The sequence below is a fragment of the Haliotis asinina genome, chromosome 1 (genome assembly GCF_037392515.1).
Source record: "Haliotis asinina isolate JCU_RB_2024 chromosome 1, JCU_Hal_asi_v2, whole genome shotgun sequence".
In the NCBI taxonomy this organism is placed as follows: Eukaryota; Metazoa; Mollusca; class Gastropoda; order Lepetellida; family Haliotidae; genus Haliotis; species Haliotis asinina.
This window is the reverse complement of record NC_090280.1, coordinates 74,287,959-74,313,517: the sequence shown is the minus strand read 5'-3', so window position 1 is coordinate 74,313,517 and position 25,559 is coordinate 74,287,959. Positions and strand designations below refer to the sequence as shown.

Sequence of the window (25,559 nt, the reverse complement as noted above, 5' to 3'; positions counted from 1 at the left end):
TTCCCCATATGGGTACAATGTGTGATCGGAAGTCTATGCTGATGTTCACAATCTAACAGTGACACTAAACAAATCATTGTCGTCGAAGACCATTCGGATACGCATTTTAAGAGGGTAGAAAGAAACGGAAGTTAAGAGAAAGCAGCCTCGTAACATCCATGTGAATGAGTGGCTGAGTATAGATTTCGCCGCGTTTAGCAATATTCCACCAATGTCAACAGTTTGGGAACACCAGAAATGGGCGTCAGACACTGTACCTGTCAACGGTTGGTATGGTGCGTTGACGAAAACAAATGAATAGTTGAGTTCTTTCTTTAGTTGCTTACACAGGGTATGGGAAACAAGCATACATGAATGAAGTGAGTTGAACCTCAGGGTGTTTCTTACGAGAGGCATAATCCAGCTCGCGGTTGTCCCTACTCAGACAGACGGAATGCCGGACTAAACTTTATCAGTGTACACGCACACGCACACGCACACGCACACGCACACGCACACGCACACACGCAGTTTTGTCAACAATGGACAGGGACTCATCAATGGACTGATAGAAAAACAACGCAGGAACGCAGATTAAATAATAACAAATAAGTCTCATATGTCCTGGCTACATAGTTTTAGTTTTTTTTAGAAATTCTTGGACGATGACTCTCCTGATTTAGACACTATAACATACATATGTGGGTGGAATCGAACCCGGGTCTTCGGCGTAAAGAGTGAATTCGAGTATCAGAAAGTCCTTGGTTCTGGAAGTTTATTGCCGCTGAACACTTACGCTCACTTCGTGTGGAGTACATTCATAAATTTGTGTACTGGCAAAGGTTTAGTTAGTGTAAGGTAGGCCTTTAATGGAAAATCGTGGGTTCAATTCCCAGGTAAGACCTGGTGACGTTTTTCCGATTTTTTGGCACCACTGATTCCTGATCATGTGTATAACCAACTTTATAACAGTTATTGATCTCCATCGACCCCCCGGCGACTGAAGTTCTGTTCAAAGCAGGATAAACACATTTCGCTTAAATATCGAAAATATGCATCGGAGCGATGTGGTAGATTAGTCGTAAAGCGCTCTCTCGTAACGCAGCATCGCAACAAGGGAACACACTAAGGAATCCACATTTGGTAACATTACTAAAAACAGCGGAAAATATATTTATTCACACTTCGGAGTTGTCATTGATTTCCAATTTTGTAAGACAATATGAACTAGAAGCAAAATGTTAGGATGGGAATAACATTAAAAAAGGGTCAGATTTACACATTTATCGATCGAGAAGAATTTCTATCGCAACTGCTAAATTTACTGCTGAGTGAACGTTGTAATGCATTGTATTGTAATGTAATCATTATTGATGATATGATCTACACAGGATACTAAACGACCTTTGGCATAATACTATTTTTATCAAACGCGTCTATGAGCAAAAGCGAGTTTGATGCTAAAGTTTTCACTGAAGCGAGTTTAATATTCTGATTAGTAGTCTGTTTATGTATATTATAAATTGATAGAAACTGCCAACAATGTGATACCAGAGATATTAGCAGTGTGACGTCATAACTGTAACTGTCATGACGCCATATTACACCAGTGTAATGTTGCCTTTAAAATATTACACTTCTACGGGTGAGTGAGATATGACATGATATTATATGATATAATATGTGATGTGATGTGATATAAACCTGATGTATTTCTGTTTTGATGTAGTCACAGCGTGATTAAAATCCATCGCCCCAAACAGCCATGACCTCTGTCAAAATACCAGACGCCGGTGGAGACACTTTGACCTTTCTACAAATCCAAGGTCGTCTTTACCCATCCTTTCCCCCTGAAGCATTCTTGAACATGAGCACGTTCCAGATGCGCCATGATGACGTCATAGTGTGTGCTTACCCCAAATCAGGTATGTCTTAGCTGGAGTGACTTTTGTTATCCGTGACAAACAAGTGACTGACTCTCACAGTTAAATCAGAAGGCGAGCCTAACCTGTATCCGTCTGGACACAGTGAAAAAAATGTTTCAAATTTGGCGTGGGATGTTGATGTTTGTTATGGATGAGCATTTTCAATAACCCACGTTAGACGTTATGTACAAAGAATAAAGCCATTCCCACCTCCCCTCCCCCCACCCCTCCAAGCAAGTGATTTCTTGCGAAAATTATGAGTTGCTTAACAGAACGTCAAAGCCCGATTTTCACCATCCTCCATAAACAATATCAAATATAATAAATCGGTACATGGTATCGATATTCAAACTCAAGATTATCAAGATACCCTGGATGCATCTACGTCTTGAAGTTGAGCCTACCACTCATAAGGCCTCTATCTTTAGGATTAGTTTTGGAAACACAATTGTTGCAGAGGCACCATGAAGGCTGTAAAAGGAGTTCTTGCATGTATTGTTTGAAGGTTTCACACCTGTCAGTTTGTCTGTGCGAATTTTATCCTAAATATAGCCTTCCAGGTTGTTGCTGCGATCTTTGTTCACACTGGCAAATTATGGCACTTTTTGGTTGAGTCCAAAAAAATGGAAGTCGGACCACTGGTAGTCTAGACTGCGTACTTTGTTTACTCCTTTGATGTACATTGGCACGGCTCTCACGGCCGAAAGCTATGGTTACACAATGTCATTTAGAAAGTGGTCAAATGTAACATGTCATATTTGGGATTGCACTGTCTTAGTAAAGAACAAATTCTAGTTCTTTGTTGGTTGAGTTCCTTCGACTGTAACGGCTTATTGGCGACTATGAGAAGGCAGAGCCAGCGAAGGTATGTAATACAATTATCGGGTCGAGCCGTAGATGCGTAGGCCTACTAGTGGAGATTTATCGGAACGTATATCAAGGAGGAATCTTCACATACGGGTGTTAAGGGTCTGCTTTAGGTTTATAATCTTTAGTTTGAATATCGAGTTGAGTTTTTGTCCTCAAAATAATGATACACAGACAAAGCTGTGTACACATATATCGACAGTTTACCCGGTATTGCCTACACGGTAGCGGTGAGAGATACATAAATACTGAATTATGATACATGTTGAAACGTTGTTTCAGGTACTCACTGGGTTTGGGAGATTGTGCGCATGCTCCAGGCAGGTACGACGGAAGTGGAACCCGTTGAGAAGGATGACGGGATGATGGAACTATTTGATCAGGACCACTTCGACCAACTTCCATCTCCTAGGGCTCTAAATTCGCATCTGTTGTTCACGCAGCTACCCCCGGAAGTCACTCAGAAGAAGAGCAAGTTAATATTTCTGTCAAGAAATCCTAAGGATTTGTTCGTTTCTTACTACCATCACCATACGGGATTAGCAGACCTGTACAACTATAGTGGGAAATGGAAGAATTATCTCCCCTTAGTTTTAGACGGAAGAGGTAATTATTCTGTCTAATGACACGCCCATTCAATAGTTTATGTACGAGTGAGTGAGTATGGTTTTACGCCGCTTAGCAATATTCCGGCAGTATCACGACGGGGGACACCAGGAATGGGCTTTACACATTGTACACATGTGGGGAATTAAACATGGAGACCCGTGAAGGTACCATGGCAGAAGGGGCCTTCAGCAACCCATGCTTGCCATAAAAGGCATTTATGCTTGTCGTAACGGGATCGGGTGGTCAGACTCGCTGACTTGGTTGACGCATGTCATCGGTTCCCAATTGCGCAGATCGATGCCCATGTTGTTGATCACTGGATTGTCTGGTCCAGACTCGAATATTTACAGACCGCCGCCATATAGCTGGAATATTGCTGAGTGTGGAGTAAAACTATACTCACTCACTCACTCAAACCTGGATCTTCGTCGTGAGGAGCGAACGTGTTAATCACTTTATGCACCAGGAACATTGTAATGGACATCGCGCCCTCAATTTTGTTTTCTGGCAGACACATTGAAATGTTGGGTTAGAGTTGGTTCCTAGACACCAATGCTTGTCAAGGCTACATTGTGGATTGGGTGGACACAGTGACCTAGTGACCCGGCGGGGAGAGACAGTACGAGCTCATGATATCAATCCCTGACGCGACTATTTGCGGGAAGCTTCATATTGATAAGATGAGTCTGGGAATAAAAAGGCACGCACTCACGCACGCACACACGGACGCCACATGAGTGCAGTTATCTTAAACGTGACGTGAACCTCAGTTCATCTAATGTCTTTCAATACGTGTTCTTCCTGAAGTGACAGACGTGCGTAACCAATGTATGTATCTGTTCTATACCCATAGTGGACTACGGGTCGTGGTTTGACTACATGCGTGAATGGGAGAAGGCAATACAGAACAACCCGGATGTCCCAGTTCTGTCAGTTATGTATGAAGACATTAAAGAGGTAGGGTCACCAACAAATTCAATAAAGCAATACTAGTGGATTATGAGTGAGTGAGCTTAGTTTTACGCCTCTTTCAGTAATATTCCAGCTATATCATTATGCTTTATGTGTTGCAGGATCCGTACAAAGAAGTGCGCAAGATTTCCGACTTCCTTGGGAAGAACTATCCGTCTGACTTCCTGCACAGGGTCTGTGACAGCTGCAGTTTCAGCAGGATGAGGGAACACAAAGGCCAGTACGACACCTCTCCCGACGGCCTGCCAGTAATGTACAGGAAAGGTTCGTTCTAGGCAAATCTAGAGACATTTTCTGTATCCCAAAGTACAACTCACTGCATAATCGCTGAAAGAGAAAAATGGAGTTCCGTGGTGCTACCTGCCTCCGTCACTCATCCTGTGTTCTATTCTCAGATCATCTTCAAGAATGAGTTGTTGTCTGTTAAATTTCACCAGGGTTGTAGTATCTTCTTTGCCACTTTGCGTACACTGCCTATACTACCAATGGTGACTGATTGCTCTGTTATGCCACCAGTGCTCTTTGCGTGTGCAGATTAAGCTATCTGTGGTCGCCAATCCATTGTCAGGATCCATGCACTGTTAGTGCCACCATGGTTCCTGCATGAATTTTCAAGCAGGATGTACTGCATATATGCCACCAGTGGTCGCTGCATGCACTGTTTATACCAAAGGCGGTCGCTGCATGCACTGCTTATGCCACCAGGGTTCGCTACACGCACTCCTTATGCCACCAGTGGTCTCTGCATGCATTGCCAAGTTGAGTCAGTGAATGGTATGACCTTTACCAGCATCACACTCCAGTCATTACCGGGCTACAGCTGTGAGAACCTCAAACTTCCTATACCAATATACTGATGTACTATGAACCGAGACAATGGCTGCAGCATATCCACAGTATGGCTGAAATACTGCCATTAAGCTATTTATACAGTGACTGTAGTCTATCGACATATTTTTATGATGATGGAAATGAATGCGCAGATGGCCTATTTCATGAATTTGACCTTTGTTATAGTTGTAGTTAGTTAGAAGTGTATGCGCAGTCTTGTTCCTCATGAAATGACTACCAGCCTTTGGTGAAACAAATGCTTAACATTCACGAATGTTTACCACGGGATTTACTGAACAAAACACGACACATCATAATAAGGTGTTTATTCATAAAAATGTTATATGAAATCTAGGTTTAGTGGAAATGGAATATTAGATTGACATCTAGACAAAGGTTGCTGATAGTCGATGTGAGTGATAGTAATAAACGGATAGTATGGATAGGCTTACGCATCTGAATGTATGTACCATTCGAACTGTGTGAATATCAAGGTCAAGGTTATTATAGGATTTACAATGAGTGAATACTTTCATTTCAAATTACTCCTGACTTTCACTATCCTGAAGGTCAAGGTTATTTCAAAGTAAATATTTGTGTCATTTAATGCGCTATTGCAAGGTCAGATTTACGCCTTTTGAATGCACACAGGTCAAGTTCATGCTGTTGTTTCACAGTGTTCAAGGTCAAGCCTATTCCTAGGTCAAATTTGTGTCATTCCAGGTCAGGTCGGTGACTGGAAGAATTGGTTCACCGTGTCCATGAGTGAATGGTTTGATCGAGTGTACGTCGACAAGATGGAGGGATCAAAACTAAAGTTCAGATATACCCTGGAGGACTAAACCCCTCAGAGCTACAACGCCTTGCTAAAGCAACGGGAACTGGCGTAAAGGAACCACACATAAATTTGATGAGATCGGCGTAACCTTAGATCGCTCATGGTACTGGTGTGGTATACTGGTATATTACTAGTGAACTAATCTGAAGTTTAACATAAAGAAACAAAGCGTTTTTTGGCCAAATGTCATCAAATGTTGAATCGATAGTGAGTGTGACGACCGCTGACTTCAAAACACGCCAAAACACAAAAGGTTGTTTTGTATTTTTGTGCGACGATTAGGCAATTCGTTAACTTTTAACCGGAAGGGATGCGCCTGTAAGTGTGCGATATGGCTAAGTGTAGTTTTATTGTTGTGAATTATTACGTATTATTCTACTGTGTATAGTTTCTTTTGAGCACTAGTTTAGTGTAGATAGTATTGACGCATAGGATATTAAAGGTATGAGAAATTACTCTACCTGTCGGATCCATGGATAGTCAGGCAAGTCAAGTAGAAATGAGATATGCAAGCAATGCCCTTTGTCATGCCACTATTTACAAGACATTCCACTTGGATGTGTGCTGACTGTTGTCAAAGTCCAGCTTAAAAATCTGGTTAGCTCGTCAAGCCGGAGATCCGAGTTCGGTTTCCCCTCAATGGGTACAATGAGTGATATCCCTTTCTGTTTGGTGTACCCCGTTGGGATATTGCTGGAATATTGCTGAAGCGACGTAAAACTGAATTCACTTTCTCACTGTAATCTAGAGAGAATAAATTATCAACTCAGTATTGATGATATTTGGACATTTAATTTTTAACATGGAACTATATTAAGACCATGCTCACACACTACAAACGGAAAACCCTGTAACGTCCAAGCACCGTTTGTGAGACATGAGGAGTCGTTTGTTGGCGACAAAATGAAAGAATGACATTATGTAATTAAAGATCAGAAGGCTATCAGTGAGGGATCAATTTACGGTCCCATTACCAACTTTATATAGTCCAGTTATATAGCGCTCTTATCTAGGCACATTGCCTGATCACGGAGCCACGTGCACTATCACGGGTCATAGGCCACTATTGTACTTTTCGATACCTTTTTGTCAAATCCCTGGGAATCATTCAGCCAAGCTGCTTGTTAGGCGCAATGAACAAAACACTCACATTACCAGCACATCCTCACGGGTACCCATCTTACAGCTGTGGATCTGAGTATCTTGTCCAACCATACTATACAAATGTACCAAACCTTGGGACCGGAACCTAGACAGACGCCATACCACTGTACTAATGGGTAATGGATGGTACTGCTTGTGGGTGGCAATGGCTCTGATTCGTTGTGGCAGTACATGTCCTCTGTCAGTTTCGGAGGGAGTAACTCTAGCTACAGACTGGAGATATGCTGATTAGTTTCGTATCATCAAGTTTCGTATCGTCAGATTTTGTGATACAACATCTCAAATCTATAGATCGATACTCATGAAGTCAATCACTGGAATCTGTGCTAGCCTCTATTACTGTATGTACAGCTTGCGTGGTCCTCGGGACACTTCCTATTAGAACAGGGCTTGCGAGAATGACAAGCCAGTATCACATTGTGCTGGCGTATAGTTCAGGTGTATGTCGATCTACCCTCAACTTACAGATCGATTGAAAACAGTTGGAAGTCAAAACATATAAACAAAATCATTACACTATAATGATGACTGTGGATCTTAAGAAACAGTATCAAAGAAGAGTCACGGAGTGAGCGAGGTAAGTTTTACGTCGCTTTTAGCAACGTTCTAGCAATAACACGGCGTGGGACACCAGAAATGAGCTTGGCATATTGCACCATGGTGAGGTATCTAAACCCGGTTCTTCGGCTTGACGGACGAACGCTTTAACCACTATGGAGTCATGTCAAACGTACGACAAAGCAGATTATTTGAAACGTAAACGTTTTGTAATGTGGTTTTGACAGATTTTCACAAACAATGGTTGATGATTCTAGTGAAAGGGCCGAGCATGTGTATAAAAGATCATACGGACAGTTGCAGATGTGAATAAAAAAATATACAAGGTAGTGCGCTTTAAATACATACTTCGAAACAGTGTTTATCAGGCACAAAATTAAATGTGCAATATTTAATTTAAATGTAGTAAGTTCCACTGTGCATTCCGTAACATGTAGACATATACATGCAAATGATACACCACACATCTGGCACAAGAACTTACAACTGGGACATTGTATATATACTACTCAAAGAAAATCCAGACATAGATCCTTTACTCTGTCACGATTAATGCTTAAAGGGACTCAACAGCCTCATCTCTGTTTTAATGTGATACCAAAATAAATCATCCTACTGTCTTATAATAGTGACCTAGCGTGCTTGACCACGACCAAACGTGCCAACACGGTCCCCAACCTACGGTGTGTGGTCCTGTGCGCAGAGCTCTGACCACACTCAGTTGAAGTTCAGAAAATTTCAGCCCGGAAAGTCCTCGGAAGGGTGACCGTGTTTGGCAGTTTGCAATTGACTTTTGACAGTTTTTGGGACTTCAGTCCTGCCTCACAACCAAGCACGTGTGATACATGTGGTCTCACCTTACACAAGTGACTTAGTACAAAATTGTCTCCACCGAGCAGTACCACTGGGTACCTGGTTTGTTACGATGGTAGTCCGAATTTAAATCTTGAGCGCTTGACAGCGACCGATTGTATTCCTCACAGAGAGTGTCCTGTACTGTTCTGACCAGGGATAATATGCCAGCACTTTGAGCATGCAATGCGCGTGGATAAAAGCGCAATATTAATGGACTATTACGAATAACGTTGACGAATGATGGTGCTATCAATCACTGGATTGTTTGGTCCGGATTGTGGCTGAGACATGGTTAAGTACGGCGTTACACAACACATACGAATGACAAATAACTTGCGTTCGCTATACTGGATCTATTAATGGATCTCGTCAGCAACCGTTTTGCTGGGTATTTATCACTATTCAGAGATTATCACTGATCATATGATGATATAGTGAATTCTTCAGCGTTTTTGATATGGGAAATATCAACAGAGAATATTTCACATAAAGCAATCTCACACAGCACCGCTGGCAAAGACATTTTCAAATTGCACGTTACCTAGTTTGGTGACCTGGACGGACCTCATACACAGACAAGTGAATTACCACACACAAGTGCATTACCAATGTTTATATTAATTTGTGATGCAGATATATTTTTTTGTTTCACCTCAGTTTCTCACTGACGTTATGGCTCTACATGAGTGGTGTCCTATCGTCAATACCTGAATCACCTGACCTAATGTGCATGTTAGTGCCTCTTCATTTGTCATGCGCAATCGGTGTTCAAAAACCCATACTTGTAAGATGCGACTAACGGGATCGGGTGTTCAGGCTCGCTGAATTGGTTGACACATGCCATCGTATCCCAGTTGTGTAAATCGATGCTCATGCTGTTGATCAGTGGATAGTCCGGTCCAAACTCGATTATTTACAGACCGACTCCATATAGCTGGAATATTGCTGTGTGCGGGGTAAAACTAAACTCACTCACTCACTCAACCCCAGCTATACAGAAAGATGTTCATGATGTTGATTGCCTCGTCCAGGCTCGCCTGTTTGCAAACCGCCGCCATATAAAATTAGTGGATATTTTTGAAGCGCTAGTGTCAAACCACTCAAGCATACTCATGGCGCCTTAAAGCTGTTTACAGAGTGAGTGAGTGAGTGAGTGAGTGAGTGAGTGAGTGAGTGAGTGAGTGAGTGAGTGAGTGAGTGAGTGAGTGAGTGAGTGAGTGAGTGAGCGAGTGAGCACAGTCATCTGTTGTGGCAAGCATTGGTTGCTGAAGGCCTATTCTACCCCGAGATCTTCACGGCTCCTGTTTACAGAGGAAAGGAAAATGTCAATTATAGGCGTTCATGAAATGGAATGTCTTTAGCCCCATTTTGACAGGGTTATAGCGATATTATTGCTGCTGTCTTAAAAAAGAAACAAAGAAGATTCAGAGAAAGACACGCTTGCTAGCGACTACACCCGATCAAGTTTCACAACCTAAGCCCTATTTACGTCATGAAACGATATACAGCTGAAATTTAGTCAACTGTCAACATGTGAGACACCTGTTGTTAATGGATATCTCGACTATAACGTTGTGCTTCTGACCCGCTTGCATTAAACCTTGAAATAAAAATGTTTGAGTGGCGAAAGCTGCCAGCAGTTTTTAATACATTTTCCATGTTCATATACACGTGAGTGAGTGAGTATGGTTTTACACCACTTTTAGATATATGTATTCCAGCGGCGGGTCACGCAAGAATGGCGGGTGACACCAGTAATGGGCTTCACACAATGTGCTCATGTGAGGAATCAAACGCGGGTCTTCAGCGTGAAGAGCGAACGCCCAACCCACTATGCTATCCCACCACCCCTACATATATATGCAACACTGTTGGTTGGTGGGAGAATGATTGCATGAAAGATCCTCATATAAACAGCTATAAACTATCCTTGACCCCCCACCGCCTCGATGAGAAAGCAGTTTATTTTCAAACCACACGTTATCCTGTCCTTGTATATAGTTGCACACGTCTGAATCGTCATGCGGCCTCATAACACAATTCTATACCATTACAAATATATGACTCAAATGCGACCCCAAACCGAGGCAATTTGAACCAATTAGAAGGCCGACCACGCTTTGCTGATTTGCCAGACGTATGTCAGAGGTCAAACGATACCCCTAAAGTGACGTGAATACGAATTATCCCATTTTCAGTGACAGTATCCATTACCTACTGATAAGATTTAACGTGCTCCACTAACAAAACCCATACATTTGAGGCATTTCAAGTAGTGCGATCCTGGGCTTCATTTAAAGTAGGCACCCAGCGTCTGTTAGAAGGTGAGACTTTGCATAAAATGTCCACATATCATTCATACACATAGTTATTACCAGATAATGACAAATCTCAAATTAAGACTTTTGTATTTGTTACTACAGAGTTATATTTGCTAAACGCATTTTGTCACTAGGCAGCGTTAATAATTTGGTTGATGATGATGAATTCAAGGGGCACCTGGTTAGCCATTTTGTCTTCAGGAGGTCGCGGGGTTATCAGTTTTGTACACGTGCATTGGAGGGGGTGGGGGGGGGGGGGGGGGAGAGGCAGTTAAGGGGAGGTGTAATTCACATTGCACATGCCCCTGTGTAAAAATCATCATGACCCCAGCCCCCAGTCATAGAGAAAGTTGGCCATAATGGTGAAGTGAGACGGTTGAAGGATTTTGTTTTGCTTTGGCGGAGTAAATGGACGGTTCAGTGGGTTCGAGGTCTCTGCGCCCTTTTCAAATTTCCTGGATCCGCCCATGCATAATATAATCCAGTCTGAAAGCGATCTGATTGCAGTAAATAAAAATCGAAATAGCACAATTATTCACTTCAACTACAACCAGATGGAAAGTCTTAGATGTTCTTAATTTTCTCATACAGTTTTGCATTTGTTTGTGCGTTTCAAAATCACGCCATAAAGTCCTGTTGGCATTGCAAAATCGAGTACTATTTTGTTGACATGCAAAATAAAGGTAAATGTCAACAGCTGTTATATAAGTGCCTATAAAACCCGTCTTTGAAAATGTCATCATTTCTGTGGAGAGGCGGGGCCTTGAATTGAATTACCTGCCGTCATTTGTATAAGAAAATCCCTTCAAGGTTGCAGAGAATGTGAATGAGCCGGAATACCCTTGGAGCACGAGCTTTCTGATCAAATGTCACTATCAGGGTCAGGGTCAAGGCTTACCTATTGTGATTTAGGTAAACATGACATAGCAAAGATAGTGGTCCCTGTTTACAATTTCACTAGAACCCCGCGAATCAGTTATTGATATTTGATATTTCGTTGTGGAATCCTTCTCCATTCTCCCTGTAGCATGTTGAACAACTGTTAAAGGCTTCAATGGCGGATTACGACGTCAGCGTACACGTGTATCGATCCGATCCCGCGGATATTCAGTTGGGTTCAGATCCGGGGATCTAGACCAGGAGGACATTAGCGTTGCTATTGGCCAGGTAGTCCGCTGCAGCACGTGCTCTGTAAGATCTGGTGTTGCCCTGTTGAAACAGCCTCCTCTGGTGGTCAACAAGGCGAGGTACATGACGGGGTGGAATCTGGTCGATAGATCGCGCGGCCCTTAGATTGAATTGATGAGCACCAATTCCGATCTGCCTACGTATGCGATGGCTCCTCACACGTTGACACCATCTTCACCAAATCTGATAATTTGCTGGATGCATATGGATGTAAAACGGTCATTACGTGGTCTGTAGACACGCGATTTATCACTGAACCAAATGTGCCTCCAGTTCCCAAGGTTCCATGGCTGCACCGAGCTACACCGTCTGACTCGAGGACGTTGATGTAATCATCGTCAGAGAGGGGCTGATTCTGAATGTCAGGCACGCAGACCCGCCTCTCGGAGTCTGATCCTGAATGTCTGATCGGATACTTTCCGGGCTCCAAATCGATGGTAGTCAAGCAGGTGGGATACCCGGATGTAGCGATCTTGGTCTGGTATGGTGAATCATGGTCTTCCCGATCCATATTAATGCATTTAGTTTATATTGACTCCAGATTTGGCTTTACGTTATTTGCCCCAGCCAAACCATAATTCGACTGTTTAAACTAGACTTTCAGCAATGAGGCCAGACAGCTTACCAACGCAGTGGACGTCCACTACACCGGAAAAGACCGTTGTCCCTGGGTTATCCATTTTCGCAATCGGATGTTGACTCTGACGTCATCATTAGCGACAGCACTGAGTCACTGCATCAACAGCGTCATAGGAAGGAGACGAACTACTGGTCACATGTCCTCTTCAGTGACGAGAGGAGATTCTATCTGTTTAATGCTGACGGTAGCCTGAGGGTGCATCGACTTCAGGTTGGCACCAAACTCCTTACAAGATGTTCACACCCTTGGTTGTGAAGGTGTTATGGTTTGGGGAGCAATTTACGCTGGTCAGAAGACACGTGTAGTAACAATTCAACTTACATGCCCGAAATGAATGCCCAAAGATATTGTGATGAGGTGTTCCGACTTGACGTACCCAGAAATTCTTCCCCATCATGCTAACGCCAGACCCCACACTGCAGGACTCACCACAGACTTTCTCCAACGCCATAATTTTGACGTTTTGCTGTGACCGTTTCGTTCACTCGACCTTAGCCGGACAGAACGTTTATTTATTGTGGGACCATCTCGGAAGACAACTCCGACAGCAGCAGCCAGTCAACATGCGACAGCTCGAACAGGCTCTCCAAGACGAATGGGCAATAATTCCACAAGACGTCAACAAACGACTTACGATTTCCATGAGTAGGTGGACGAGTACAGGCTTGTCCCGATGCCCACGGAGGTCACATGTGATACTGTGTGTGATACCTGATGTTGTGACTTTCCAGTGTCATGGTTAATTGAGAGTGAAGTTTTCATCTCCAGTAAAGACATGTGTCATTAGACACCATCCGTATTTGACTTCACTTCACTGCAACACTCACGCTGAAAGGTTTATTTGGCTGTAAGTACTTCTGCTTGACACTGTGCCTGAGTACACATGGGAAATTACATGTCAATTGCATTCTATTTCGCGACAACAGGACGGACACCCTCAGCCATTAAGGAGCAGGTACACCGAAACCTATTACCGCAAAATATCGTTAAATAAGTTAGTAAACTAACAGGAGTAAAATAATGTGATAATTGTCAATAAATGATACGCGCAAGCACATCAAAATCCATATAACTTAACTGTCAGAATTTACAGATCGAGATAATATTTTCCACGCAGTGTCAGCTGATGGTGCTGATAAAAACAACAGGTGGCATTCTATTTATATATCTGTATTTATAGTACTCAGCTCTTATGTCGTCTCTCCTGTCGGAAACACACCACGTGAGTACTGTTGTCGTATGCGGTAGTGATGTAATGATATCCAAATCTATTGCTCCACTGACTCATACGTAAGTATGTTCGGTTGTAACCGACCACAATTCTAGTCATAGTATGTTCAGCAGCCGGCGGCTGAACGGACGGAGTATATCCGTCTAGGGTCCATTCAAGGAGCAAATGTACAGTAAGTCTCCATGGCCCCAAGTATGGGGATCTAAACAAATGGGCATAAGAAAGAGAACACCCTTATTAATGATCGATAAAATAAAAGTACAATATGCAATATTTTTAAGCTATAATAAAGTCACTGCTTGGGACAATGCTCCAACAGTGTCTATAAAAAAAGTCATCACACATGAAGAGCACGTGTCATGTAATGGAGAGAGGGGTACGAATAACACAGTTCACTTTTCACCCCATGTGGCAAACTGTGTCTCCTCTGATGAAATGGAATGCTTAAAAACCGTATTTTATTGTGTGAAATGTGCCTAATTGATTATTGAAGCAGTATAGCTATTTTTCCTCACATGTTTTATGTTATTTTTTCCGTAATTGTATAAACAGTACACGGAAAGTTTCTTTTGCCCGTCAGTTTATACTGTATAGATATATATTCTAGTTTTATAATTCTTGATATTGTGATGTTCTAGTTGGTTTTACTGCCCTTCGTAGACATGTGTCTTTAAATGTGCGCATTTAGCATGAATTTGTAGTTATTTTAGTCACGATATGGCTGAAATACTACTACTGTGACCAACACCTGTAACTCACTTACAATCTCTCTGAGAACAATACCTTGATGCTTTGTTGCAAGCTGATGGTGCTGATGAGCACTTCAGTGTACTGACTGTGAGTCCGAAGAGTCTATTTCTGACTACCAGCAGACCCAAGCTAACATGCACCGTGACGTCAGGCACATTGTGACGTAATGCAAATAAGTTCGATTACGAGGGTTCAGACTGGAATGGCGCAGTGACGTCAACACATTGTGACGTAATGCAAAAAGTGTACATTAGCGTCTGATACAATTTTGTCGGCGCCTTTGATCTTTCACCGAAGTATCTCAGAATTTAACTTGTTGAATGCCGTTTGAATCTCTAGCGTCACTTAGAAAGCATCAATGGAAGCTGATATTGTGACATATTAGCCAGTATGGCTGTAGCCCAGTTCAACATATTACAACGAACTCCAGCTCAGGCAGCTGGATGTGGATCGGATATCACCCAGTCGGCTTTGTAGTCATTCTTCTGGTCTAATTATTTTTGGTAGAGGAATGCTCATGATGTTGATCCCTGGATGCTCCGGTCTATTAATACACACCGCCGCCTTATATATTTCTAACTGGGCCTGGCGGCCAAAGCGTTCGCTCGTCACGCCGAACACAGGAGTTCCATTCCACACATGGGTACATAATGTGTGAAGCCCATTTCCGCTGAAAGCGGCATAACATCCACTCATCCACTATGGGGCAATGGAATAAATTTTGGTCATTTTAGCAAACTACTACAGCCAAAAAAATTCTGGAAGCTCCTTGCTCTCCTCATGTGGTTCACGAAACACCCTCGCCATGTGTTAAGCTGTACAAATATAAAGAGGAACGATCTTGCTTATTTTCAATACATGCTTGATAATGGTGTCAGCGTCGCCTCTGTTGTAATAAAAAGTGTTCCTCGTCATCATAATGGCTTCTAAATGCCACTCAAAGAAGGTATGTATACTACCCATCTTGAGACTTTCATTGTTTCATCATGTATTTAACTCATGACAATAATCTGTTTCACGTTACCGATTTCTTTCACATTGCAACCTTTTAAACGTAGTGGGATATCTTACAAAATCTAATTTTGAACAGTTGACTGAGATAAGTGAGTGAGTGAGGTTATTTTTACGCCGCACTCAGCAATATTCCAGCTATTTGGCGGCGGTCTGTAAATAATCGAGTCTGGACCAGACAATCCAGTGATGAATAAAATGAGCATCGATCTGCGCAATTGGGAACCGATGACATGTGTCAACCAAGTCAGCGAGTCTGACCACTCGATCCCGTTAGTCGCCTCTTACGACAAGCATAGTCGCCTTTTTTGGCAAGCATGGGTTGCTGAAGGCCTGTTCTACCCCGGGACCTTCACGGGTCCTGAGATAAGTGGCTACATTTGCACTAGTGAGTCTAAACTATTGATGGGCTGTATATACATGACTAGTTTCATCTGTATATTGCAGCAGAGAGATAAATGAAGAAACTCAAGCAGAAACCCTACTAGTTAATGCCATCACGTCACGTCGGAGACCAAGGTTCGATTCCCCACTTGGATAATACGTGAGGTCTATTTCCAATATCCTTCCTCGTGATAATGCTAAAATCCCTCAACTGATGCTGTTTGTTTCCAGGTGCAGCTGTAAAGTATGACTGAAACCACGGTTGTTGATGATGGCGGGGACACTATGAGATGCATACAACACAATGACCATACCTTCCCTATGTTCAACATAAGGGCAATCACCGGACTGACATCAGTGAAAATACGAATAGATGACGTGCTCATTCTTGGGTACCCGAAATCAGGCAAGTACACATTTGAAGTAATCTGTTTTATCAGGCGATTTAATGAGTACAGTTATGAGTAAAAGGTGGGTTAAGGCGAGCACAACACATACCTTTAAAACACATTATAATTTGTTCACTGTTCACGAGGGAGATATGGGTTCATGTGCCTCGATGGTTTGGTGGGGACTTGATACAACGAAGGTACGGGTCCTTAAAATGTGTTCTACACAGGCAGAGCGAGGTTATAAAAAAAACCCGTCGGTACCGTATTTACCCTAATGAGCACACATGCACTTTCCTCAATGGACTTCCAGACTTCGGGTGCTTATAATTATTAGAGGAAATATTGTATTATCGTTGAGGTGCATTTTCCAATTGCAGCTCATGTTCTTATAGCCAATATTAATCACCTATAATAAATACTGCAGTGCTAAAATATGTACAGGGCATATATGGAGCGATGAAGTAGAATAGTGGTTTCAGCGTTTGTTCGTCAAGCCGAAGACACGGGTTCGATTCCCCACATGAGTGAAGCTCATTTCTGATGTCCCCTACTGCAATAGAAAAATGCTAAAAGCGGCTTAAAAAAACTCAATCACTACGCATATAACAGCACACTACGGGTCAGATTAGGACAGATTGAGGTATATAGTGACATTGAAATATTTCTTTGGTTTATATACTCATGGAAAAATTAAAGGGAACGCATGTTTCTTAGGACAATTCAAAATTTCTGTTTACTAACTTCAGCGCCGTGTATTATCGTTTTCGTGAAGAGCAGTTCACTCAAACTCACCATAATGGTTTCCATGCACGTGCACTACATGCTCCTAAAGTTACATGCACTTAGATTTACACACACACACACGCGTATGTGCATTGTCAAACATAACGGTTAAAAACATTGTTAACATGGCGAGACAGTACTTAAATGTCACAGAAATGGGAGGCAGTTGGCATGGTTATTGGTGGAAGCACATTAGGACAGGTTGCAACAACCTTTCACAAGTCTGCTAGCGTGATATCCAGACTTTGGAATCTCTAAAGAGTGACTGGTGACGTCAAAATGAGGCGTGGTCAGAGACGGAAAAAGAAAACAACCCCACGGGATGACCGGACCCTGCGCCTTATTGCTCTGCGAGACAGGTTCAAATCCTCCTCCAAAATCAATACGGAATTCAGGCGTAGAACAAACGTCAAAATTTGTTCATGTTCAGTGCGTAATCGTCTTAAATCGGCTAGTCTAAAAAGCCGTCGTCCATTGGTTGGAATCAACATGACTGAGCAACACAAGCGCTTGAGACTGCAGTGAGCACGGAACCATGGGGGAAGAACAGTACATCAATGGAGAAACACCATGTTTAGTGATGAGAGCAGGTACACACTAGACCATAATGACGGTCGAATTTGAGTTTGGAGACGCGTTGGGGAACGTCACAGTGCCTGCACCATCAGACAGCATGGAGGGGGCTCTGTTATGGTGTGGGACGGGTTTACTTTTGACCACAAAACAGATCTTGTGTGTGTTGATGGCAGGCTAACAGGTGTACGATATCATGACGAGATCTTGAACCCGATTGTGATCCCCTTTGCGAGTACAGCAAGTCGAATGTTCGAGTTCCAGCATGACAATGCCCGCCCTCACATCGCTCATGTTTGTCAGGACAGACTGAGGGCTGCAGGTGTCCGGGTGTTGCAATGGCCGGCTAAAAGTCTTGACCTTAGCCCCATCGAACATCTTTGGGATGTTCTTGGCCGCAATGTTCGGGACAGACCTGTTCAACCCAACATTTTGGATGAATTTTTCATGGCTCCCCTGGAAGAATGGCGTAGAATTACGATTAAAAGTCACATCTATTTCATTCGTTCCCTTTTATTTTTCCATGAGTATATTTCTGTAAGTAAAACTACATGAACTTTGAAAATTGTTGAGTTATTTTAGGTCTTCAACTGCTGGTCAACATACATCATATTTCAATCTACGCATTGGGATACGATGATGTCTCAGCGAAGTCAGTGAGCCATTGTCATCGTGTAATTGTGAACGACTTTCATGTAATGAAGCTATTAACAGTATTTCAATTTAGTAAGTTTGGTTAAAACCCATTGATTATAGATCAGGTATGGGGAGTTCACTACTTAGGATGAACACTGAAAATAGGCACTTTGCTGAAAACACGAATTACCAGTCCTAGTTCCAGAACTAATTCAATGCTGCGTTCGTAAGATTATGATTCGATGCTCGTCACGTTCCTGTTCTGTATGCGCATGTTTTGGTATATTAATTACAAGTATTTCCTTCAGGGAATCATTGGTTGTGGGAGCTGACCCGCCAGGTGTTACGCGGACGTGTGGTTGAAGATGCTGCCGTGATGAATGAAATGATGATGGAATGTGTGCCGCAAGAGACATATGCGGACGTACCGTCCCCGAGGATCCTTGCTTCCAATGCTCCTTTGTCCAAACTGTCTCCTGAGATTATTGAAAAGAAGCCGAAAATGATCATCATATACCGGAACCCGAAAGATGTGATGGCCTCGTATTTCCCTTTCATAACGAAGCTACCTTTAAGCTGCTACACAGGGAAGTGGGAGAACTTCCTAAGGCCTTGTGCGCTAGGAAAATGTACGTGTAACCTTATTATCCTGGCTATTTATTCACAAAACGTTCGTAGCGCTACGAACGTCTTAAACCCATTCTTAACACATTGACTACGATCAAACGTATGAATTCCTAGGGCTACGAACGTTGCGAAAATCAGGGTCCTGGACCCACAAAGCTTTCGTAACGTTACGACCTGTGGTAACCGTAGTCTACCATATCCTTTACGAATGTCACAGCGTTACGAACGTGGACCGGGACCCCGTTTCGAGAAGCTATCGTAGTGCTACGACTGCTGTATGTCTATGTTATAGTATAGACTAACGACAGTCGTAGCTCTACGATAGCCTAGTGAAACGGGCCCTGGGCCCTGTAATGGAACTTGATAAAATTCATCCGTAATGTTACGACCTGTCCCATCTCTCCAGTTTACCATATGCTTTATGAATGTGGCTACACTATGAACACAATACTATGATCTGTGGATCGGAACCCTGCATCGAAACTTGTTCGTATGTGTAACTTTCTGAAAGGTATTTATTTGAAAACAGGGAATGTGGTCGGACGCATGCTCATTGAAACCGCCATATATCTGTACAGGTCCATTCTTGTCAAATAAAGTCTTTGGTCAGTCTACATATTTCTACCAAAGACTGCAAAGGACGTTTGACGTATAAATACTGAAGGAGTAACCTTACCCAGCTGTTAGGTATATTCCAGCGGTGGAAATAGGCCCTGCAAATTAAACATTTTGGGGGAATCGAACGCAGGTGTTTGGTTAGATGGGTGAACGCGTTATACACAACCCTAATTCAGAAACCCCGATGTGCGGAAATATCTTGTTTGGTCAAAGTGTTTGTAAACGTCTCTTGCTTTCATGAGATTCTTTAAGGTCCATGACATTCTCCCAGCAGCAAAATGAATGACGCCTCATGATTGGTTATTGATAAAGAAACTACTTCCGGTGGACTCGAGGCTATGGTTATCCAATCCAATAAAGGCAGACACACTTGTGACGCAAAAGATTAACATCTTCCCATCCGTTTGCTAACTACGCATGTGCATCAATATGATACTCATGGAAACAAATAAGGGAACATATGAAAGTGCAGGTGTTCCTTTCTTTATGTCCAGAGTTTCAGCAATACATTCTGTGAGGAGAAACCTGGAAAAGTGCTCGGGGAACATTTTAGTATATATATATATATATATATATATATATATATATATATATATATATATATATATATATATATATATATATATATATATATATATTATTTCAATGTATGTTGCAGATTACCATGGTTCCTGGTTTGACCATGTGTTATCATGGGAGAAGGTGAAGAAAACCTATCCAGAGTGGCCTATGTTGACAGTGTTTTATGAAGATATAAAAGAGGTATGTGCTTCTACTTTTATCTAGCGGTGGATGAGAAAGACTTACGCATTCCCAGATTCAGATGAATGTCTTTCCACTGCAACACTAACGTTATCCTGATTAAGGATTTGATGATACCTTACGAGCTTGCTTTTAATCCCCCCGCATTATATTTATTCGTCGCCTCGTCCGTCTGTCCGTCCGTAATAATTTCGTTTCCGGAGCATAAGTCAAAAACCGTTCAATATTTTAGGCCAAAATTGGTAAACATAACAAACTAAACCTAAGGTTGTGCCTTTTGCTATTTACAGATTTTTTGCATTTTGATTTTTCCTGGTTTCCATGGAATCGTTCTGGACTTAGTCTGTGGGAAGGGTGGGCTTCGTGGAATATAACAGTTTACTCAAAACCCGTCTTCGGCAAACTTTGGCGCCTTAGAAATGCGTATTTGTGTTCTGTAAATATAATTTATTTTTTTGCTTTACAGTGATTATCTTCTGACATGACATACATGTGATGAGATTAGATTTGCATAGCACGTCCTGAGAGTGTAACCATGTTTTTTTTGTTTACATCCAGTAATGGAAAAAATGTGTATAGTGATCTTATAATGGGATCTTAAAGCCACAATGTCACATCGCACTTTAACGATTAGGCTACACAAACACCCCAGCATATACCAAAAGGTTTAGGAGGATCGGTTGGTCACCGATGTTGTGGAGGATGCTGTGGTGAACCTGTTCCGCAAATGTCGAAGCCGAATAAACCTGTCCTGAGCGGACGTGGTCACACGGGATCGACCTGACTTGGGGCGATCGTGTATTGCTGGTAGCGATGCCAAAGTCTTACTCGGTGACACATTCAGTTCCGAATCGCAGACTGACACCCCCACGCCTCCCAAGAGCATTGAAACCCCCCCACCCACCCCTCCGATTTTTATTGGAAATTATGCATGGAATGTGCGTGCTAAGGGAAACGCATGAATTTCTTCCCGTTCACAATTTATTACATTTATTGAGGAAAACAGATTTTGGTACGATTTGGCGAATTGACAATGGATTCAAAGTCGGATATGTTTGCAGACAGCGTTCACCGTAGATATACTGATTGCATAGGCACCAGCTATTCAAATTCGAAAAGTTACATGGAAAATACTACCTATGCGTTTCTTGCTTTGAGTAGTTTACATGGTTTGAAGAGCGACTCACATTCCACACTCAAAACCCCAAACACTGTGACTCAGTGATAACTACTAGTATCACTTAATCAATGATAATACAAATTACAGAAAACACACTTGTTCTGAAGGTTCTTGTGTGAATATATCTAATCAACTAAACGTGATAACACTTATTGTCTGTGAGGAACTAAAAGTGATAACAATTATTTCTAATGAGCAGCTGAAGAACTAAATATGATAACATCTATGCGTAAAAAGGAATGTGTGAAGTACTGAGTACTGATTCAATGTTCAAACTTATTGTTGATGAATTTCTAGGAATTTAGCTAAATTTACTAAATCCTAGTATCTAAATTTTAACTCTGCTAATGTGCAAAACCCGACTAATACCACACTAATCTAACCTCGAAATGTCTAACTTCTAACTTTCTTTACTAAGAAAACCCAACTGATTGTCTAAAATATAAACGTAACCTAACTCAAAACGTCTGTCATCTGCGATGTTGAAAAAAAAAAACAACTAAAAAATGTTTAACATTGAATCTTGGATCCTGTGCAGTTCACTAGCCTGTAAATCTCGTGCAGTCATTCTATGGAATGAACGAAATCGATGTGTTCCTACGAATGTTAGTTTATTCCATAAACACTAACTGAACGAGATGCGTTTTTGTGAACACTCCCGAACAACACTCGTAACAACTGTGTGCGAATATGTTGAGAATATATATGCTAAAATGAAGATCGGTTAGTCAAAATGAACGATATGTGTGTATAACGAGCATACACTTAAGTGACGATCGGTTGGGGAGAGCGTTATAGCGTGCTGATAATACCAAGCTCGTGCTTAAGGCGTGCAAAGTTTCATTGTTGGACACATGTTCTTACCATTGACTTTGTTAAGGATCCCATGGAACAGCTGAGGAGGTTGTGCAGGTTCCTTGATGTCAAGAGGAGTGATGAGTTCCTGAGTGAGGTCGTCAACATCTGCAGCTTTAACAAGATGAAAGATGTCAAGTCTCACAGTGCGGTGTTCAGAAAAGGTTCTCTAGTCTTTAATGAAACTGTCAACCAGTTTACGAGAGAGAGAGAGAAAGAGAGAGAGAAAGAGAGAGAGAGAGTTGAGTTTTAGTTTTGTGAGTTTAGTTTTACGCCGTACTCAGCAATATTCCAGCCAAATGGCTGAGAGAAGGCGAGAGAGAGAGAGAGAGAGATATGACAACTGTAAGGGACCACTAACAACAGTTCGTTAACACGGTAGTTCGTTATGGACATTTCAACCAATATACACATCAAGTGGAATTAACAACAAAACAAGAAGAAATAGTACCATATATCCACCAGTCCTTTAAAAATTATTGTTCCAGGAGAGGTGGGTGACTGGAAGAACTGCTTCACGGTGTCCCAGAACGAGTGGTTTGATCAGCTCTACCAGGAGAAGATGATCAACTCTCAGCTCCAGTTCAGATATACACTGTAGCTTCATTGAGAGACAGCCTTTGTAGTACGACGGTCATGTGTACCTTACAAAGATCATAAGCATCCAGGGATCAACATCATGAACATCAGTCTACGCACGTGAAATACGACGTCATGCACCAGTCGAATCAGTCTGTGACGAGTATGGTTTGGTGAACAATGTTGCCACTTTCATCTTCTGAATATCATGTGTTAACTTGTTGGTGACTTTTTTTCAAATGGAGAAATACAAACAGAAGTCCTTGACTTCTGTTAAATGCAAATAATGCTATAAAACATACAGAACAAACATACCTTTTGTACAGTTACAAAATTACAGTTACGTAACGTTAGTGGATATTATGTTTTACATATCTTAATATTACTCTGCTGCAGTTGTTTAGAAGAAGTTGAAAATAATCACTATATACCGGAATGCAGTATATGTGATAACTTCGTACAACCCTTTTCGTCCGGAAGAAACCGAACTCCTGTACAATAACGACTACACGTCTTAATAAACTCACATTTTTCCCTTCACATTTACTGTGTGCTTTAACGCTGAACTCGGTATAATACTGGCAATACGTTTGTGAATAATCGCGTGTGGACAAAACTAGTGAATGACATCATGAGCATCGATCTAGGCAATAGGAACACGCAGCATGCATCGAGTCTGGACCAGACAATCTAGTGATTGACGTCATGAGCGTAGATCTACGCAACTGGGATACGATGACAGCGTATCCTGACCACCCGATCCCGTCAGTCGTCTCTTCTGACCGCTGAAGGGTTTCTGAAGTACAATTCGTGCACGCTTGATTATTAATCATACCTTGAGAGATAGACTAGGACCGATTGTTGATGGCAATGCTATTTTGGCCACTGGAGGTTTTACTATAACCATAACGTCGCATTATCTGCTGCTGTTTGAGACCCTAAAAAGTTGCCAGAGTGAAAAATGACCTACGTCTCAAGTAGCGGTCACGTGGTGCTCTATACCGATGCCGCCTTGAATGTGCCACCCGTGAAGATCCGGGTTAGACCTGATCTTAAGTAAACCAAGAGGCGACTAAAGGGATCGGGTGGTCAGGCTCGCTGACTTGGTAGACACATGTTATCCCCATGGCATAGATAGATGTTCACCTTTTCATAACTGGATTGTCTGGTCCAGGCTCACTTATTTACAGACCTCCACCATATAGCTGTAATATCGCTGAGTGCGGCGTAAACCTAAACTCACTCACCCACTACTCTATGTGCACAGCTGTGTGCGTTTAACCACTATCCGTGTATTGACATCCACACCATACAAACAACTGCGAAATGAACTGTTATATTCAAGGCTAAGGTGCCCGAATGATTTGAATCTTATGTGAAAGATATATGTTATCAGTCTATATAAACCTTCACTGTGTATTACGTCATCTCTTGTTTTCCAAGAATAACCATCGGACGATTTTGTTTTTGAGAGAAAAGGTTCACTTTTCGCTAGAAGGATCTCTTCCCAGGTTTTACTTTTTCTAATTTGATATGAACATCAAGATTCAAATGATACATGAGTGTTTGAAATCAAGTAAAAAGTATCGTTCATGACTAAGTTCAAAGTACAAATGTTTATGCAAGCGAGATTGAATTTTCAGATTAGTAGGCAGACGCTCTACCGGACGACCACCGGGCCAACGAAACTGGCGGGGTGAAATGATCTACTTACATATGTAGTTACTGGCATTAAATTGATTTTACGAGCTCTTTAGTTGTTGTTATGTAACTTCATTAAATGATCATCTTCATTGTAATTACCCATCATTGACAGTATATACGTTAGAGACAACACTTCTCGGTTTTGGCAGACAATGTAAAACCACGGAAGCGTGTTTCTGCTATACAAAACGTCCAACTAACAAGATTTCCTTGGACGCAAATTACATTAATCATTATAAGAGCGAATTGCTGAAAATCCATGACGATACCCGGTGTCCATGACGATACCTGGTGTTTGCGAACAGGTAAAGCGTTGGCTATATAGGTCTCCCCATCAGTGCCTCCTCGGTGCTCATTTGTGCCATACATGTACATCGTTCTTTATCTAGTTCAACACATTAAATATCTCCCTCCTACACCACCACACCACCACCCCACCACCACACACACCGCTCTCTCTCCCCTTGTCGCTCTCGCACTCTTGCTCTTTCTCACACTGTGTCTTTCTGTCCCCTCTCGCACTCTCTCTCTGTTACTGACTGTGTGTCTGTGTGCATCAGGGCATGATTATTATGCGTGGAGCTAAAAATATTTATCCTCATATACATACTCGTCAGGCAACTGAGAATCGACTTCTCTCTTGGAATTCTGCTTTCCTGGAAAAGACGTATGACGATCACGTGACAGGTGGTACTATTGTTGTCTGAGTGTATGCACGTGGAATCAA

General features: G+C 42.1%; 2 protein-coding genes across 2 annotated transcripts; both read left to right on the top strand.

The window, feature by feature from the left end:
- The first annotated feature begins 1,744 nt into the window (after positions 1-1,744).
- On the top strand, positions 1,745-6,025 carry LOC137282454 (sulfotransferase 1A3-like). Its single transcript, XM_067814212.1, has 5 exons — positions 1,745-1,904; positions 3,054-3,377; positions 4,234-4,337; positions 4,454-4,616; positions 5,907-6,025. The coding sequence occupies exons 1-5, from the start codon at positions 1,745-1,747 to the stop codon at positions 6,023-6,025; spliced, it is 870 nt and encodes a 289-aa protein (XP_067670313.1).
- A 4,763-nt stretch (positions 6,026-10,788) lies between these two features.
- On the top strand, positions 10,789-24,883 carry LOC137282447 (sulfotransferase 1B1-like). Its single transcript, XM_067814199.1, has 6 exons — positions 10,789-10,922; positions 16,355-16,529; positions 18,816-19,136; positions 20,411-20,514; positions 22,575-22,713; positions 23,038-24,883. Exons 2-6 carry the CDS (start codon positions 16,370-16,372, stop codon positions 23,148-23,150), a joined length of 837 nt encoding a protein of 278 aa, XP_067670300.1. The 5' UTR covers positions 10,789-10,922; positions 16,355-16,369; the 3' UTR covers positions 23,151-24,883.
- The last annotated feature ends 676 nt before the right edge of the window (positions 24,884-25,559 follow it).

Excerpts from the sequence above, each read along its gene's own strand:
- LOC137282454 (XM_067814212.1), top strand. The coding sequence starts at position 1,745 with ATGACCTCTGTCAAAATACCAGACGCCGGTGGAGACACTTTGACCTTT. Across the intron at positions 1,905-3,053 it reads GTGTGCTTACCCCAAATCAG|GTACTCACTGGGTTTGGGAG; the intron begins GTATGTCTTAGC and ends ACGTTGTTTCAG. Across the intron at positions 3,378-4,233 it reads CTTAGTTTTAGACGGAAGAG|TGGACTACGGGTCGTGGTTT; the intron begins GTAATTATTCTG and ends CTATACCCATAG.
- LOC137282447 (XM_067814199.1), top strand. The coding sequence starts at position 16,370 with ATGACTGAAACCACGGTTGTTGATGATGGCGGGGACACTATGAGATGC. Across the intron at positions 19,137-20,410 it reads GCCTTGTGCGCTAGGAAAAT|ATTACCATGGTTCCTGGTTT; the intron begins GTACGTGTAACC and ends TGTATGTTGCAG. Across the intron at positions 22,714-23,037 it reads CAGTGCGGTGTTCAGAAAAG|GAGAGGTGGGTGACTGGAAG; the intron begins GTTCTCTAGTCT and ends TTATTGTTCCAG.